Here is a 19532-nt window from a genome sequence, read left to right on the forward strand (position 1 = left end):
GCCTAGTATTATGATAATGTTCTTCTGTTGCCTTCAGAAGCAGTGAGGTGAATTAAGAATTGTAGCTTAAAGCTGTGTCACTTTAAAATGAAAAATAAACAAAAAGAATCCCACAACTTTTTCTGCTGTTTAGCCAGTAAAGGAATAGCACAGACATGTACTATAGCACTGCACTTCCTGCCAGGACTGGGAACTTTCTCTTATTTCAATAAAACTTCTTTGAAATGTTTCAAAATTCTTACTACATTTTCGGTTGAACACTGTACCTTCTCTCCCAGATGTATGTATAGTTGCTACTTCCCATCAATTAATTTTCTGCATCTAATACCTACATCTCAGGGGCTCTCATGCTATATTAGGTGATTCTCTATAACCTGTTGCAGGACTCCACTCAAGGCAAGAAGATTTATCAGAAGAGTCTTTTCTTTGCACAGCCTGTGTGCAGGTTGCCTAGGAGTGTAGTGTTTGTCCTGAGTATGCTCCCTCCGTGGTATCCCATGGGACCACTGTGTAATGGAACTCTGAGACACCTTGTTATGAAGACCTCTGGAGGTTTACAGTACTTTTGCAACTTTATTTTGTATTACACTGTAAACTGGCTTTAAAACTATGTTTCCTCAAAATGCCAATGTGTAGAATTCTGGAAATGCAGGCCTTTGTTGGCATGAGGTATCACACTGAGCTGGCATCTCACTTTTGCTTACAGATGCACTTGGTTTTGCATGCAGGACAGCTCATGGAATGGCAAAGGCTGCTGCTTTGGCTCAACAACAATTAGAGCGAACTTCCAACTACTTCCAACTACTGCACTGTAGATCTGCTGGTATTTTTACTGATATAAGCTTTCTTTGGTGTCACAACATATTACTTTCAAAATCCTGTTCCCTAAGTTTTCTTCTCAGCACTACTACTTATCAGAATTAATTATATGGTTAAATTAGATATAGTTTTTGAAAACATGCCAGTGGTTCACTTGAGCAAATCAGAAACAGTGACCTCACAATCTGATAGCACATTATGTTACTGCTGCTTTTTATGAAGATTGTCATCCTTCAAGGGAAGCAGAGATTGCATGCAGAGCTCTGGTAGGAGCTTAGCATTCTAATTATAAGAAAAAAATCCCTGTTGCACAAAAACAAGGTGTGACTTAGCTATTCCTCTGCTTTGCAAAAGACAAGCCTCTCAATAGTTTCCAAATCATACCACTATGTCTCTAGCATCCCCAGTTCAATTTTCATTCACACACATACTTTAAAACTAATTTGGAACTTTTTTGAGAAATAAGTTGTGAGGTGATGATAAATATTACTTATCAGATTCTAGTTGAGGTCAGTTTTTTACTGTGAAACTGTACAATTAGGATCAAATAAATGACCTCATGTTCCTTACAAGTGACTGGGATACAAGGAAACATTCTAGGAAACTCTGAAGCCTACTACAGGGGATTTAGTATCCATTTGGCAGCATTCAGCAGTGTGGAAAGTTTTAGGTAACTGTGACTGAAAGTCCCCCCAGCTATATCCAAAACTTCAGTAAACAATGTGAATGGAAATTCCGTCGAGACCCGTGTTTGTTCCCTACAGACTGCCTCTGCAGCAGCACACAGCTAAATGTGGATATGCATGAGTTAATCCAGAAACTTGTATACAAATTATTCACAGGGGGGAAATTTAGCTCCATAACCAAACTATCGAAGTGCCACAACAGCTGTTTATGTTGCACTAATACCAGACACCTAACTTAAGGCTGAGATCCCATTGCAACTAGTGCAATCACTGCCCCAGGAACACTGCAGGCTATTTTCTAGACAAAGTACACAAAGGGCACAAAATCAATTAACAGTGGTGAGAATAAAAGCAAAACAAACAGTAATAACACCTGGGTGGCTTTTATGAACTGCTTCTCATCAGTAGGCATTACTGGGGTTGGTCCTATGTTGTCACACAGTCCATAGTGTGTGTATCTTCAGACCAGTCTCTCTAGGGAGATAGTGTTATCCCTGGTTTATATATGGGGAGCTATTACTCAAAGAAGCACCAATATTGCATGTGAGGTAAGGAACTGAGCCCAAGTCTCACTGCTTGTGCAGTACAGGCTGCTTCCTGGAGAACTTCCTGCAAATTGCTTAGTTAATGGAAAGGTGCCACGTTGAAGTATCATGGGAGAAACAGGTCCCCAAAAGAGGCTTGAAAGAGGGTAAGAGCTTTATCAATTTTCATGGGATTTTATTTCACATAGGTAACAAACATCTGAGGAAGAAATTAACAAATAAATCAACATTGATAGACAAAATGTCATTACGAAAGTATCAGTCATCACGTAGATCCCAGCAATTCGCTGCAGGACTTCCAAAGCGCTGGTCAGTGCCAGTCAGTGGCAAAAGCCGATCATGAAAGTAGATCCTGTGTGACAACTGAGTAGGCTTCAACAGTGTGAGATACTTCATGTCACAGAGGAAAAGCTGGAATTAATCTGAGCAGGTCACCTAGCCCATCACCTTGCCCTGAGCAGAACTGCTTATAATGGTATGTCTGACAGATGTATGTTGTCTGCCCTTAACGCTGTCTAATGAAGGTGACTTAGGCAGAGTACAACAGTTTTTCATTTTCACTGCCATTAGAAAGTAGTCTAATGCTAATACTGAACTTATATCTTACAGTTTGAGCTCATTACGTCTCACCAACCTAGTTGGGAATGAAGGGCAGATTGATTGCTTCCTTTCACTCCATAGCAGTCTTACATATTTCAAGACTGATAACCTATCTTCCTTAGTCTTTTGTAAGGGACTCGGTTTGTTAAGCTTTTTTTCATTTCCTGATGGAAAAATTCCTCTTCTCATCTGTTCTACTTTAAAATGTTTCCAGTTTTCACATCCTTTCCTGAGTGGAAATCCAAAGCATTCTGTGTCAAGGTAAATCCATAGCAGAAAGCACCTGGAGTTGGCATCAAATCTGTATCTCCCCTTAAATCCCAGTTCCTCTCTGTCTTCAAAGTGATGCTACAAAGTGAATCCCAGATGTTCCCACAGGTCCCAAATACGGTGAGGATTATCAGTTTTTGCAAGAATTGGCCAAATGATGGGTATCCCAGATACAGAAGGGATGCATTCCCAGCAGTCGGCCAGCATTCATTTCGTGGTGCGGGTTGAGTGGGGGAGCAGATCAGCGGATGGATCCTCCCTTCCAGGACAGCCGGGTTGCACGGGCAGAGAGAGGCACCTGGCTCAGCAGCCCGGCACTCACCAGGGCCTTGTGGCCCTATCAACAGCGATGATAAAATCTGCAACACCTGTAGGATTATCTGCCACATCACCGACCTATTTCTTAAGTAACCCGCCTATGCTATTGTCATTAATTAGCATTTCATCATTAACTTAGGCAATCCTCATCTCTAAAGGACACCTTTGTGTTCTCTTAAGTTTGTTCAGCGACCCAGAGGGGCTATAATTACAGCACCGGAGGCGGGAAATCTTTAATAAACGCTTTCTCTCTCTCTCTCTCTCTCTGCGGCGCCTTCCGCCCGCGCGCCCTCTCACCCGGCGGCGGTCGCGGCACAACACGGAAGCGATGGCGGCCGCGGCCGGGGAGGCAGCGGGAGGCGGCGGCGGCTCCCCGTCCTCCGCCCGGCGGCGGCTGCGCATCATCTCCGGGCACCTGCGTGGCACGCCGCGGGCCCCGGGCCGGGGAGCGCTCTCCCCGAGCCCCTGCAAGGCGCAGGGCGGCTCCGCCGGGCCGGCCTCCGGCTCCATCCCGAAGAAGCGGTGGGTGCGGGCGGGGGTCCCCGCGGGCCGCGCCGGCGGGGCCGGGCCGGGCGGTCTCCCGGAGCGCGGGGCCGTGGTGCGGGCCGGGGCCGGGCTCTGGCAGCCCTCTCCTCCCGGCCGGGCACGGGCGCGGGCCGGCGGGGCCCGGGGAGGCCCCGCGTGGGCTCTGCGGGACGAGCGGGGTCCGGCGGGGCGGGAAGGAGCGGCCGGAGGAGGGTGAGGCAGGTGCCAGTCGCGGGCGATGTAAATGGCTGAAGCCGTTCTCCGCTGCGGGGACTGAAGGAACCGAAAGAACGTGGTCTTCAGCCTCTTAGCTGTTTCTGTAGTAAGTGGGATGGTGTTAAAATGGGAAGTCGTTCGTGCTCATCTGATTCACATCTGTAGATGTGATGGAGAAGTTTTGTTCTTGTAAAATACTTCGAGGCTGCTCTAAAGAGGGATGCAGCAAGTGTGAAGAGCAAGGTCTGTGTCTGCTCTCTCGGTCCTTCCCTGTTCACAGAAACCTTCAGCTGATGTGAGTAGTGGGAGAGTGTGCTCATGCATTAGGTTCTAACAAAAGTTTCTTAGAAATGAATAATTTTAGAGCTATGAAATACTTTTTCTGGTTCTTGCTATGTGTAGCAGTGAGGAGTCAAGTCGCATGACACCAAGGGAAGACAGTCAAATACTCTAGTTCAAAGTTATTTCACTGCCTCTTGCGTTTGTTTTTCTGCTAGATTAAAAAAAAAAAAAAGCTATGATTATAACCGGAGGCGGGAAATCTTTAATAAACGCTTTCTCTCTCTCTCTCTCTCTCCGGTTTGCCCACCAAGCCCAGCGCTGCCGGGGCAGGAAGCTCCGGCAGGACGCGCGGACCCCGCCGTGCCGGGCCGGGGGAACGGCAGCGAGCGCCGCGGGGCGCGGGGGGGCGGTGCGGCGGGGCCCGAAAAAAGCTATGATTATAATACCATTATGTGGTTCCATGTAACTTATTATTATGAGGCCCCCTTTCTGCTGGGGTGGACGTGTATTAGTTTTGTGACTTTCTTTTACTGCTCCCCTTTCTCAGACGGGGATTTTTTATATGTATGTTGGCTTGCTATCTTATAAGAGCATTTTAAGGCTTAGGTTGTAGAAAACCTCCTGTTCTCTCTTGAGCTGTGGGCAGGAACTAGTGTGTTAGTGCATGGGGGTAGTCCAGAAGCAGACTGGGCAAGCAGTGAATAGAAGAGCTGTTCCTCGTTTGAGGAAAATCCATTCAGCCCATGCTTTGCTCTCAACCTTTTCAAAAAGAGCAAGGAACAACCTGGATTCTCCTAACAGGCAATTTGTGACCTGTGGTCACAAGCTGAGCTTGCCTGCTTTGGGAGGACTGGGCTGTCATGCATATGCAGTCAGATGTGAACAGCATATTTGAAAGCGTTTAGTTCTCATTGAAGGAGTTTGATGCTTGTGCTGCTCACTGGGACAAATGGGTTGTTCTGAAGTTGTTGCCTTCCATATTGAGTTTCTGTTTGGTTTGAATCCAGGAAGAAATCACTGTTTCCGGAAAAATACCAGCTTAGCTATTTTTCAGGAACTTATTTTAAATGGATTGCTGTATAATTTCTGCAGCCAGTTATTGCATCTGTGAAGAGCAGGAGAAACAAACTTTTGTGAAGATGCCTGTGACCTGGAAGATAGCTTCTTTCTCTGTGGAAACACAGGCTTGGAGAACTTAACATTTCTACTTTGACAAGTTAATGACATTGCTCTCCCGTATTAGGACCTGCTATAGGATCATAATGGATTTTTACTCTAGATAACTTGATCTGGACTCAGAATAAAAATTTGCTGTGGGGGTATAAGGGAAAGTTTAGCTTGTTCTGGAAATTTGCTGGAAAGCTTAGCTTGTTCTTCAGCAGAGGTGTAACTTTCTTGCTGTACTTAGAGCCCAGCCTATTTGTATGTGTAGAAACAAGAAAAACTTAAAGGGAGCTTTGTCGCTGTCTTAAGTTTCTGTCTGAACATGTGAGATATGGTTGAAACACACCTAAGATGCTGCATGTGAAAATTCTGAGACTACAGTATGGCTAGGATATGAGGATCTTGGTTGAGCTCATGTTTGAGGATAATACCCAGGTTTTGGAGTGACTGAGGAGAAGGTTCTGTTGCCTACACTGATTTGGAGGGGGCAGCTGATGAATGTCTTGAGTCTTGTTCTAGTGAATCCCAGCTAATCTGGAGCTGATTTTTATTTGTGAGGCCAAGAATGTTGCTGGAAAAATCTAGTAAAAATAACTGACCTAGAGACATTGCATGCCTCTTTTTGGTAATATTAGGGCAATACAAGGCTGGATGGTGTTTTCTTGTAGTCTGTTGAATGCTGATTCAGCTCTACTGCCTCTTTTGAACTGTTACTTCAATTTTTCCTGGCAAAGCTGTAGCCAAAAGTACCTTAAACAAAATTTTTGTTCTTTACACCTGTTGCATGTTTCCTGTAGTGTTTGAAATAGTAGCAAAGCTGTAGACACTACTTTCGCAGATTCAAGTGCACTTTCCTCATGTCACATTTATTCTGTAATTAAATGGCTTTCTTTGATGAAAAAAACTTTAGGTCTGTTATTCAATGCACTCTCCTCATGTCGCATTTCTTCTGTAATTAAATGGCTTTCTTTGATGGAAAAAACTTTAGATCTGTGATCACAGAATTTTTTTTTCTGGCTGTTTTTCTAACAGTCAGTAGACAGTGGCCTCTGGAAACATGGCTTTCTTGTTGATAGTTCAGCCACCAAACTGTTAAAAGATCTCATCCAGACATTATTTCTCACCAGCAAGGGGAGGATGGAGAGTACATGGTATTGGCCGAAAGTCTGTAGGTCTCATCTAATTCTTCCTGTTTCCAAATAAAAATACCTTGGAAGACTGAGCAATATGTTTGCATATTGATGTGTTTAAGGATTGTAATACACTTTCTACTTTTTTAAGTTTTAGTTATTGAGATGGGAAAATTCCTCAAAAGACAAGTGACTGTGTATTTGTCTGAGTATCCTCTTGAGGGAAATCTTAGGCACTGTAAGAGTAGAGAGATGATATTTCTCAGTGGCATTCCTGGCTTAAATGTAATATTTTAATTGAGTGTTGCAGTGAAAGCTGGAATCATAGTTACACAATGTGTGTTGAAGCCAGAAGAGGATTATAGGCATGCTGGAAACACTGGTAAAACAATTGAGCTGGAAAATAACTCTTCCTTGAAATTAGTTTTCCTGTCCTTTTTTGTTATGCTGTTGGTTTTTGTTGACTGGTAAACTCACTTTGCTGGTGAGACTTGAATTAAAAACTTACTTAATCTTCAGAATAACTATGTATACATGAAGTGTTCAACTTGTACTGTTTTGGAAGCAGCCAGGTGCTACAACTCGCTAGAACAGAGCTGTACCAGGGTAACTGCTGGGTATGCTCAAAAGTAATAGTCTCTTAGAGATGGAGTATGCACTGATGCTGATCTCATCAAAACTTGCATAGTGTAACTTACTCAAATCAAACTTTCAACGATTTGGTCTTTGTTAAAAGGGATAATTGATTAAGTTTAACTAAACGTTGACTCAGTAGCTTGTGGGGTTAACCTTTATTCTGTCCTGGAGCAGCAGAAAGCTGGACAGGATCTCCTGATTATCCTATCTCTGTGGAGAAGCTGCTTTCCAAGGGGATGAAGAGAGGCTTGTGAATACCTTTTAATTATTATGTGCATACGGTTACACGGGGTAAACTAAGGAATGAGTGCGTAGTGAGCTGACTGCTGTGTGTCGAGTTCACAGGCAGGTTGCTCAGGGCAGTGTGTTAATGTTGCTGTACCTTCTTCATATAGACACTTGCAATTCTTGCTGCTAATGATTATGATGATGTCATGCAGCAGCATGAATTAACTCTTAAAGAATTGGTGCTACGAGAGGCTTTGTATCTTACCCCTGATACTCAGAGGGATCTTTATAATAAAGACTTCATCCTTTAGAGAATGGTGTTTAAGTAACACGTGGTGCTGAGCTGTATCCTGGTATAGCTGATTTCTGAGTTTAAGGTGATGAAAAAGGATGAAGAAGGAAAGGGCTGGTGCCACTTGACAAGCCCTAATGCATTCAACATTAGGGCTGGTGAAGTCTTGGGAAATCAGAAGAGTAAGAACCTGTTGTATTGAGGAAGGTGTGGCAGTTCACAGGAGGTTCTTTGGTTGCATCAAAGCAATTAATTGTTAGTCAAAGTTAATACTTGAGGAACAGATAAAGAAGTTTTCTCTGGTGGAAACATTAACATGAAAAAAATGTCATAATCTGATGGTAAAAGTGACTTCATGTGTTACAGCAATTCCTGTCTAACACATAGCTCCAAGTAGTTGCATGTCAGGAAGATGAAATGTAGGAAATCTATAAGAATTTAAGTAACACAATATTTATTGTTAGATCATTTGATACCAAGTAAGCCAAACTGGATATATTAATTAGCTAAATTTTATTAGAAAAAGAACCTAGATGAAAGTGTGAAGTGTTTAATATGAGAAGTTCAATATAGATTATTATATGAAAGCAAGTAGCAATTTACAGCAAAAACTGAAAGACTTTTGTAGATCAGCTGTTTGATATCTACTGAGATCTGAACTGCTGTGTACAAGAAAATGAATATGTATATAGCTGTTTATTTAAATTTGATGTGTTTATTTAAACTAAATAGAATTAGAATAATCTGATAATGCAATAGATTAAAGTAATTAGTTGGACTAGAAGGTACTTTGACCTGAAGCAAAGTAAGGAGATCAGTAGTGCAGTAGACTGCTGTCAACTGTTTCCTAAAATGTTACTGTGCCTCTTTGTAGAAAATAAATAATGTGGAGTATAAAAAATCAGTTGCAGGTTGAACGTGATGGACACGCCTAATGACTCTGTAGTGTTGTTATATCCAAACTGGGTTATTTTGTGCAACACCATTGGGGTTGATGGTGTAGGCCAGAAAGTTTTCCTGAGCCGTGATGTATTTGCTGCAAAGCATGCTAAAAGGTTCTCTATGGGATGGGTAAAAAGGTGTCCAGGAACTGAATTTACTTGTGCGGAAAAATGGCAGACAGTTGATTCCTTCATTAAGTTATTTCTTTTAAGACGGCAAAGCAGAATTCCTGGTTTTGCAAACTTTCAGGTAATACTTCTCAAATGACTGATCTCTTTGTGCTGTTTCATTTACTGCCTGGAAGTAGCCATGTTTGTGCATTTTGTAGTAGAGCAGTCTCTTCAAGGATAAAAGTGGAACTGGTGTCAGCTGAAGTAGTAAGTGGAATAGAGAGAGCTTCTAGTAAAGTATTCTGCTGAATAAGAAACATCATTTGGCCAAGTGTTCACTGAGAAGAATGATTATAATGTCTTGGCTTTGCTTGATCTTTAATTCACCCTAATTGGCTGTATTTATTATGGAAGAACACTAGAGAAACACTAATTTCCTTATTCCTTGGGGCTTTGTTTATTACGCTGTGGTGAAATGAAGAGTAATGAAATAGTCAAGACTAAGAACGTGTGTAAGGAAAGTGAACACTTGTTTTATCAGAATAGTTTAGAGAAAAGCACTTTGCTTTTGGGTACCTAAACCCTTGATGTCTTATGCCTAAAATCTGGTTGTCTGCATTTGCTGCTTACTGTAGGTTTAAACTGTAATTATGAGCACAGGTTTGTGTTGTATGAGGTATTCAGCAAACAGAATAGCAACTGAATCAGTGTATGTGCAGCTGCAGGGGGTTAGTTGAAAGTGAGGACTACAGACCCTGTAGCCCAAAATTAAGAATATTCAGCATCTCAGTGCTGAGGATTACAAGAAATACTTTGACTTATATTTATAGATATATTTCATTGAATCAGTTTGAAAGGCAGCAGTAAAATACACAAACTTAGAATGTGTCCAAGGTTATAAAATAGGTGTTACTTGACTTCAGACTTGAGAACAATTATATTGGGTTTGCTGCGGGAAAGGTCTTCCAAGAGGGAAAAAGCATAAGAATGACAAACACAGCAGATACTCTCTGCCTGAAGCATGGCATTTCTCTCCAGATAAATGATGCTTTCACAAACCAGTTCTTGAAACAATTCCTTGGGCTGCATGTTTTCTTTATTTCGGGCACCTGATGCTGATTTACTACTGGCTTCAGAAGCACTCTGTAGTGTTGCATGGTTGAGAAGTGTGTGTACAATCTGAACAGAGACACTGCTCCAGGGGAGAGGGATCTTCTGGTACTACCCGTGGAAAGGGTTCTGAATTTCCAGCTGGAGGGCTGGATTGGTAACCCAAAGTCCAGCTGGGGTGTGCTCTGAGGAATTGTTCCTTGGGTAATGTCTTCTTGTAACACCTTACCACCATAATACTGCTTCAGTATTCCTGCACCCACACACTAGGTTATGCAAGAACTCTACAACTTGCAAGATTGTGTTACATTAGGCAAATACTGGTGCTTAAGCCCATGTAGCCCTTAAAATTGCCGCTTTAAACTGATTTCCAGGAATCTGCTGACTCTTCCATTGTGCAGCAGAAGTGCCTGTGAATATTTTATGTGTGTGGGATTTTAATGGTGTGTCCAGTGGTGATTGAATTGACAAAGTCAGTGGTTATTGTGAGAAAACTGATGAGAACATCTAGGCTTTGCTCCAACTGAGTCACGTTTCTCCAGCTGGTTTGAACTGCACATTTATCTTGCTTCTCCAAAGAAGCTTTGGTTATCTGTGGGAGAATCTGTGCTTATCCTTCCGCTTTCTGTGGGAGAGATGAGAACTTTTTCATCCAGTCACTGTGCCAATCTCTAAAACCTAAGAATTGAACAGTGCTGGCAGGTGCAGTTTGTTGAAATAGTGTCGTGCCAAGGCCTCTGCCTGCCCAGCTGAGTGACTGCATTCTTCAGGAGCACTAGTTCAGCTGGTGGACTGGGTGCCACTCTCCTGCCCCCAGCTGTAAAAATCCTTATCCAGTGAGTCAAACTAGTATTTGAGTGTTGGGCATTGTAATGAAAGTGGAATATTTAAATTCATTTAAACCAGTCACACTCTGTTAATCTATTGTCACTGCTTCCATGGTGAGTTGTTTTCTTTCAGGCAATATAATTTCATGTATATATACAAACATACACGTTAAAAATCTTAGGCAAGGTTTGATTTGTACTACTTCGTATATTTCAATAGTGAATTTCTATCATTTAAGTTAGAAGGCAAGAAAGTACTGGTCCATTTCTACTATTTCTGACTAAAGCATTTCACATTTCTGTCAAAAATTAGATAGTTCATGAGCTTGATGTTTTGTTGAAGCTAATGTACTGAATAGGAGAGGTGTTGTCTTTATATATGACAGTTTGGGTATGATACTACAATAACATTTAGTTTAAAGTGAGAATAATGACAGATTTTGGTGAGAGTCTTGGCTATATATATATATATATATATTCTTGGAAAGGAGTCTGAGAAGAAAACCAGAAGGGTGGGTAAATTATATATTGCTATGCATACAACCTGCATGTGTAGCATACTCATTCCAAAAACAACCCTCCTGTCTCCAAATAGAAACCTCAGACTTGTTCAGTATAGTTTTGAATATAAAAATTGGATGCTTAAGTTTCTTGTTCTGGTGTTTACCTGCCACAAGGTATAGTACTGCCCATTGTGTGGGGTGGTGTGAAATCCCCTGCCTTTGTGTTACAAGGTAGCCAAGATGTTTGGGTCAACTATTCTTCTACAAACATGCAAACTGTTATTTTAGATTTTAATTTTTATTAACCTTAACACCAGTTGATGGGAGCTACGTTGTCTGACAGAGTAAAGCTTTGTGTACTTAATTTTACTCAGGAATAGTTCAACCATAAAATAAACTCTTAGAAGTTAAAACTCTTAAACTCTGTTCTGTATTTTAGAGCCTGATACAAGTGCCAGGTGGTTTAACACCAACCTAGGAAATTAGTCCTTTAGAATAGGCAAGCAGATGGGAATGTGGTTAGTGTAGCAGAAAAACCTCATATCTGAGTCTTTGTGTCCTTAATTAATAATACCTCCCCATGATTTTGTGGGAAGTATCTGTCTGTACTGATATCAGGACTAATGATAGTTTCAAACCTGGCCGTTATCAGTTTATCTCATGTCACCAGTTTCTTTAGGGCCTGGCCTTTTGTGTCTTTCTCTGATTGTCTCCTGATTTGCAGGTAGTTTCTCTAGCCTGTTTAATGCATCATTGTTGGCATATTTATTTTGGCATTGCCTTGCAAGAGGACTTCCCTCTCTAAATCAGAGGGGAAGTTTGAGCCTTCCTCAGTTTTGCTTAGTAATATCAAGCCTGTTCTGACTTAACAGGATTCAACAAACTACAGAGGTTGGGTATATAGAAATACTGCATTTAGTCAGCAGAGGGAGAGGAGGACTGTACTGACTGGGATTTGAATGGAACATTTAGTTTAAAAAAAATCTCTTGAGCTGGCCAATTCTGTGTCACCTTCTTCTCAGCTGGGAGCAGCTCCACTGTGTATGACTTAGATTCTTTGTGGACCTTCATATAAATATATGCAGCATTTAAAATATACACACATGGAAATAAGGGTAAAAATGGGCAAGTCTGCATAACATGCTTTGAGAACCCTTTTTGATAATCTGTCACAACAGCACAAGGCATTCCCATCCTATGGAACATGAGTGGATCCATGTCCTTTCTTGTGTGAACCCTGCATGTGTAAAGATCAGAAGGAGCAGGCAGTGGAAGAGGCTTCTCTATTCTGAGCTCTGTTCAGTTTAATTTTGGCTGAAATTTTAGAATTGATTCTTCAGTATGGAAGAACAGTATAGACTGGCTATTTCACAAAACTGTATTGAGTCATTTCAGTACTCAGTAACTGCTAAAGTTTGCTTTAAGTGCCAGATTTGTCAAAGGCTGGTTGAAATGTCTGAATCAAACAATTGTAATGAAATACATGACCATGGCTTTTTTTCCATTTGATTAATTAAAATCTTGCATACAGGCAGTTTGAAGAAAATAGATTTTGTTTGAGCCAAGTCTATTGAATTGCACTGATAGTATGTCAGCAGCCTTTGTTAATAATACATTTATAATGAAAACCTTTGGTAATCAATCATCACATGGTTATCTTGCATGTAATGGTAGAGCTGAAAGTGATTGAGGCAGTTTTTTCTCTGAATTACAAAGTCTTTTTGAAATGGTCACTCCTGATCATCTTACTCTTAGGCAGTCACAGTGAGAGCTACATTTACTGTATATAGGGCAGGGAGGTAAATGATCTTTTGACAGAATTCTTTGAGATACATTTCTTTTAACTAAAATTCGGTTTCTAGGTTAGTAATTTCATTTGTAATGTAAATAAATGACAAGCTTTTAAAGCAAAGCTTGATTATTGTGTAATTACTAGTAGTATTTCTTAAGTCTTAAATACACTTACACTGATATAGTTCTGATGACTATCATAGTTAAGAGATTCTCTGATATGGTTGTGCTTAAAATTTTTTGGTTTTCTGCTTGTAGTTTGTCAGTTGATAGTTTGTTTTTTATATATTTATAGTTTTATGCTATCACATTCTGGTTGTATTTGTTATTCTTTCACTTCTTGAGGTTTTGTTCTTTATGACTTTCAGTCCAAATGTGTCTCAAACTTCCTCATCAACTGAATGTTAAGAATGCTATGGGATTGCAGTAGTGATGACAAGCAACTGAAATAATTATTCTCTGTCAGGAAAATAAATTTAAATATTAAATGTCTTTTTTATTCTGAAAATATTTAGATGTTACCTATTTGTATGTTGATGTTTATGTGTAGAGTGAAAACCAACCATCTTTCACACCTTACCCTTCCCAACTGGAAAATATCACTGTGTCACCAGTGTTCTACTCCTCTCTCTCTACACAGAAGAAAAACAGACAAATCCCTTCAGTCCAAACAACCCCATGTACTGCTGGGGGCAGAGTGGCTGGTATGTGGCCCAGCAGAAAAGGACCTTCAGGTGCTGGTCAACAGCCAGCTGGAGTGAGCCAGTGCGTGCCCAGGTGGTCAAGACGGCCAAAGGCATCCTGGCCTGGATCAGCACTGGTGTGGCCAGCAGAGCTAGGGCTGCGATCATCCCCCTGTTCCCAGCACTGGTGAGGTCACACCTCGAATCCTGCACCCCTCAGAACAAGAAAGACATTGAGGGGCTGGAGTGTGTCTAGAGAAGGGCAGTGGAGCAGGTGAAGGCTCTGGAGCACAGATCTGATAAGGAGTGGCTGAGGGAGCTGGGGGTGTTTGGCTTGGAGAGGAGGAGGCTCAGGGGTGACCTTGTCACTCTTTACAATGCCCTGTTGGGAGGCTGTAGCCAGGTGGAGTTGATCTCTTCTCCCAGGTAACAGGAGACACAGGATGGGAGGAAATGGCCTCAAGGTGTGCCTGGAGAGGTTCAGGTTGGACATCAGGGAGAATTTCTTCACTGAAAGGGCTGTCAGACATTGAAACAGGCTGCCCAGGGAGGTGGTGGAGTCACCATCCCTGCAAGTGTTCAGGAAATGACTGGATGAGGCAGTTAGTGCTGTGGTTTAGTTGGCATGGTGGTTGGTGAAAAGTTGGACATAATGATCTTAAAGGTCTTTCCCAACCTTAATGATTCTATGATTCAATACAGTGTGCAATGACTTAAGCTGGTGGTTCTTTTTATAGAGCATCTGGTCTTTCAAGTCATGGGATGCAATCTGAAGGAGTAATGGTTTGGTTTCAGAATTTCTTTTGGCTCTAAGCTATATACTTTCGATAGGTACTTGATTTCTTGAATTGCTGTCTGGTAAGACTTATTTCCAAAACCATATAACAGAAAAGCATTTTGGATCTGCGGGATGCTAATATTACCACTCATATTTTTTCCCTTTAAGGCAAGAACTTTTGAAGTGGAATGGATGGGGATATAATGACTCCAAATTCATCTTCAATAAGAAGGGTCAAGCAGAATTCACGGGAAAAAGGTAAGCTGAAAATTTATGTAAATGAAGTATCTTATTTAGTGGTTTATTTGAAAGGAGTTTAAAAGCTACACAGTGCAGTTAATTCAAAGAAGGCAAAGAAGTTGCTTCATTTCATAAATAGGTTATTCTGCATTTAACAGGTTTATGGAAGTCTATACTCAGGAGTCTGACACAGTAAAACAGACTGTGGGACTTATTGAAATGTTTATTTTAAATGCTATAAAGACAAATTAATGTGAGTCTTCTCTGTAACTTGATATAATCAGTGGGTTAATGAAATCACACTGAGAATCTGCACCATGTTCTAAAGCTTTAGATAACATGCAGCATGACAGTGCAGTTTTGAGAATCTCTTGAGCATCAACTAGTTGCTTTATTAAATTTCTACTTTGTTTTGGGAACAAAAGTTTTTTTCTTAACCACTGTGCATGGAGCTACTTCATACTCTGAACTTAAAAATAAAAACTGCTCTTTGGTTGTATGTTGTGTAGTGGCACCCCTTCTGATTTATTACACTCTAACCCTTCATGCAGCAAGCTTGTTTTTCTGAGAAATATATTTCTTGAGGAACAGCATTAAAATTAAGTTTACTTGGGGATCTCTCAATTTTGTTCCAGTGGAATTTAAACCTGTTGCCATCTTTGTGGTTTGGGGTTGTTTTGCTTCCTGAGTGGAAAGTAACCTTGCAGTCTCTTCCTTGGTTTAAAAAATACACTTTCCATAAGAGTTAAAAGAATGCAGAAGAGAGATAAAATTCTGTCATTCCTAAAAATTCCTTCCTAATCTTTGAGTCTGTAAACTTGCATGAATTAGTTGCATCAAAGCTGCAAAAACCTAACTGGGATCTTGAGCACTTCAGTTGTTAATTTTTTTATTTTCAGCCACCAATTAAAATTCCAAACCTTGTATAGGCCAGTTCATTGTACAATATTAGGGAGATGCTGTACAGAAAATCAAAGCACACTAAACAAAAAACAAACAAACAAAAAAAAACCCACAAACAAACAAAAAAACCCCCCCAAAAATAACAACAACAACAAAAAAACCCCACAAAACTACAAAGGTCAGTACTTCTGGTTTTTTCAGAAAAAGAATATGTACAAATCAGTCACACTGCTGATATGTACATATTCAAGAATGTCACACTGTCTCTGAGACATAACATTAGAAATACTTTGGGCCACACCGGTTTAATTTCTATCGAATGGTTTGCCACAGTGGCAAAAGGAGAGTGTTTGAAGTGAAAACAGGGGAATGAGCATCTACACGGGTGGTGTAGATGCCTCATCCTTTCAGTACCCACTAACAGGTCTGTTGTCCATAAGTTTGTCTAATAACCTCAGTCTGCTCATGCTGCCTGTGTATGCAGCATCCAGTGGCAGCAAGTTTGAGGTTCTGGTTGTGTAAAGTACCTGTGTTTTGCAACAAGTATCCCTTACTGTTTTGCCCGACTAGATGGATGATAGTTCTTTAGCCTATCTACTGTGTTATTGATTTATAAGACTCAGTTATATCCTCTCTTGCATTTTCTCTCCATGCTTCTGGTGTCTTCAGTCTCTGCTTGTAAGGCTCTTTGGTCTGTACAGTTGTTCTCTGCACTCTCTCCAGCTCCACTAGATCTTTCTGGACACAGGGACAGAAACTGTGTGAAGCACTGAAGGTGTGGATACAGCAGTGCTCTACAGAGCAGCAGAAAGAGATGAACTCTCTTCTTTCTTCCCCCTGCCCAGATGATGCATAGCACTGTGGGCTGCTGTTGTATGTGGTCAGTGAAGATGCCATGATACTGACTACCAGTGGGATTCTGCCAAATATGCAGTAATGCTTTTCTTTCAGCTGTGGCAATTACCTTAACTTCCATGGTTTTTTGTCTGCTTAGTTTTTGGTTTTTTTAAGGTCATGAGTTCCTATCAGTGTGATAAATAAATAAATCCTGCCCTTTGCTTCTTGACTTAAACTTAGCTTATCCTTCAGCCTGTAGAAGACCCTTTTCTTCAGTACTGTAGCGACGTATTTTCTTAAATAACTTTTGGGATCAACACCTGTGGACATATAAAGGAGTGTGGGATTTCTTGTTCATTGTATCCCTTTTATTCATTTTCTGTTTTTACACCCTGATAAAACTCTAAGGATTAGTGAAACAGGATTCCCCTTTATGAACGTTGTGTTGACTTACCCTATAGACCACATGTCAAATGAACTCTTTTGTTATAGACTCTGCCATCTCCACAGGGTACATGGTACTTGCTTGTCTGAGCAACTGAAGCTGTTTTTTGGAGTGTGTCTATGGCAGGTGGTTTTTGGGGGGCTTCTTGCACCATCAGTGTGTGCATACAAAGCTTGCTTCCTGAGCAGTCATGCATTGCAGTAAACTAACTTCTATGCTGTGACTTCTGTCTGTGTTTTGACTTAAAAGTTTTGGGGTTTCTGATAACTTTAGTTGTCCTTTGAGTAAGTGATTAAGGTTACCCCTGCAATCCAGCTATAATGGTGGTTTGGCAATGCTAAGAAGTAGGTGTGGAGTAGAAAACAGACCAAGCTGACCTGGGTCTCTGCCTTCATTGCAAACTCTTGATGCAAATGCACTAAACTTCAATTGCTTATTGCACTTTCCTCTTCAAAGAATTCACTTAATTTTTGTATGGGTTTGGTGAAACAATAACACCTGTTGTAGGAGGAATGATTGAATACTCTCTTCCATGCTGAAGAGTCTGGCTTGAGTTAAGGTTGTAGCCTTTTAGTTCTAGGATTAGAGCAGGGGGCTTGTCAATAGAAGAGCTGGGAGGGGCGGGGTAATTGAGATGAGGAAACAAAAAGAATTGATCTTTTTGTGTAACAGGTGACTCAGTTGTAGAGTTGGTTGCACCAGCTGTGAAGGACAGGGTCATAACTGGATTTACAGTGACTGAATGATCTTAGAGGGAGGACCCAGTTAGGTCTAATGCAATGACCCAGGTGAAGACTACGGTAAGGATTCTCAGCTGCTAAAAGCTCTTAATACCAAAGGAAGATCTTATTTCTTCTCTCTTCTGGGAATACTTTTGAACACATAGACATGCTGAAGGTGTGTATATGTATACAATTAGTAGCAGTAGTTTCCAGCTGTTTTCAGTGTCCCCAGCCTTCTATGTTTTCACATGTCATGCACATGGTCTAAACCAGGTCCTCTGTCCCTTGTCTGTAAGTGTGCATTTGTCACGTAGCTAAACTGCCAGTTTGTGCTGGAAATAATTTTACAGTGCTTGATGGATTCTGATGCATTTTGATGATGAAGGGGCAACCTCTAATACTGTTTCTGTTTTCTTGAACATGTAAGGTGTACTGAAATGGATTTGTGTGTCTCAGACTGCTGTTTCCATTGCAGTGCATCCTCTATCTGTAACCAGCATGTAAGCTCGGGTGCTGCTTTCTACACTACTGCAAGGGAGAGACCTTTCTCAAGAGTGTGGGGTGGGATAACTGAAAAGTCTTATGCCCAAAGCAAAGTGATACCATGCTGACAAATGATTTGATTCTGTGTGAAGTAAAGAACAGCTAAATACAATGAAATACACAGTTGCATGAAAAGTGAATGTGCAGAAGCCTTGCAGGCTTGTAGGTAAAGAGTTTGATTTGAAACTTCTGTTTGTTCATACATAGAATTGAAAGAAGTGTATCTGACATACATTCTTTTTAATTTAAAATGACCCTATGTAATATTGACTTTTCAGGTACAGATTAGGTGGTATGGTATTACCAACTTTTAAGGAATGGATAGAAAAAACCTTTGGAGCAAGTCTGGAGCACAAAACTACCTCTAGAGTAAGTAAATAGCTGAACCAGTTCCTTTGAACATTAGTCTTGGTGATAATCAAGACCACACTTGATTAAAGATGATTCAGCTGTCACACATAATTGATTTAAATATAGTGTATTAATAGTTAAAAGTTTTTGGAAAAAAAAATTGGTGTAGAACTACTATGTGAAACCTTATATGTCTTAGCATGACTTGTGGTTTCAGGATAACTGGTAGTACATTTATTGAAGTGAAAGTTTCCAACACAGGGAGTTTTTTGTCCTGCCTGTAGCTTGCATTTCAAGACTGTAGAAAGTGTTAGCCCAGAGGAAATTATTTATACCACATTGATGTTATTCATGATAACAGAGATAGAAAATACAGGGAAGTTAAACTGTGATGTGTTTTTGGTGTATTGAAAGATGTCAAAGTTCTTATTTGACGGTAATTTTTATTTACATGTCTGGGTGTTGAGAACTGACTACCAGAATACTGAAGAATGAACTGAATGTTTTCAGAAAAGTAACACATTGGGAATGTTCTAGGTTTTGGAAGTCATACATACTTTGCTTTTTAGAAAGAGTAACTTAAGTCAGAGTCAGGAGATCTGGCTCCCTAATTAGAATCCCTCTGAAGCTTCAGGTTCCTGACTAGATAGCTGCTAAAGCAGTATTGGAAGCAGGCTGTGCTTGTACTGTGACTGTAACAACACAGCTTGGGTAATGGTTGTACCCATCTCTTGAGTGAGTTCAAGTTTGAAGCAGGTAATCTCATAGAGCCTGAAAACTTAAATGTTTCTTCAGTCTTCTATTCATCAAGACTTTCTTTCATCTGCTGTGGTTTACAGGATCTCCACCTGCCAATATATTTGAAAAATTCATATGGATGTGTTTTTGTTGACCAGGGTTGATCTTAATTTGCAGCCGCTTTAACTTGCTGTGAGCAGAGGTCTTGAGAACTGTTGTTCCCTTTTTACATGCAGAGAAAGGATAGAGCAAAGCAGAACTGAAGGACAAGTACATATTTTTTAGTAATACCCTGATT

At 40.7% G+C, this 19532-nt stretch overlaps 1 protein-coding gene across 1 annotated transcript in view; it reads left to right on the forward strand.

The window, feature by feature from the left end:
* Positions 1-3530: 3530 nt before the first annotated feature.
* The window catches only part of AGPS (alkylglycerone phosphate synthase), a 50193-nt gene continuing 34191 nt past the window's right edge, over positions 3531-19532 (forward strand). The window contains exons 1-3 of the mRNA XM_041473454.1: positions 3531-3760; positions 14624-14713; positions 18424-18514. Coding sequence (XP_041329388.1) covers positions 3567-3760; positions 14624-14713; positions 18424-18514 — 375 coding nt within the window. The 5' untranslated portion in view covers positions 3531-3566. The remainder of the gene's footprint in view (positions 3761-14623; positions 14714-18423; positions 18515-19532) is intronic.

This window comes from Pyrgilauda ruficollis, unplaced genomic scaffold (genome assembly GCF_017590135.1).
Source record: "Pyrgilauda ruficollis isolate IOZ18807 unplaced genomic scaffold, ASM1759013v1 scaffold3, whole genome shotgun sequence".
NCBI lineage: Eukaryota > Metazoa > Chordata > Aves > Passeriformes > Passeridae > Pyrgilauda > Pyrgilauda ruficollis.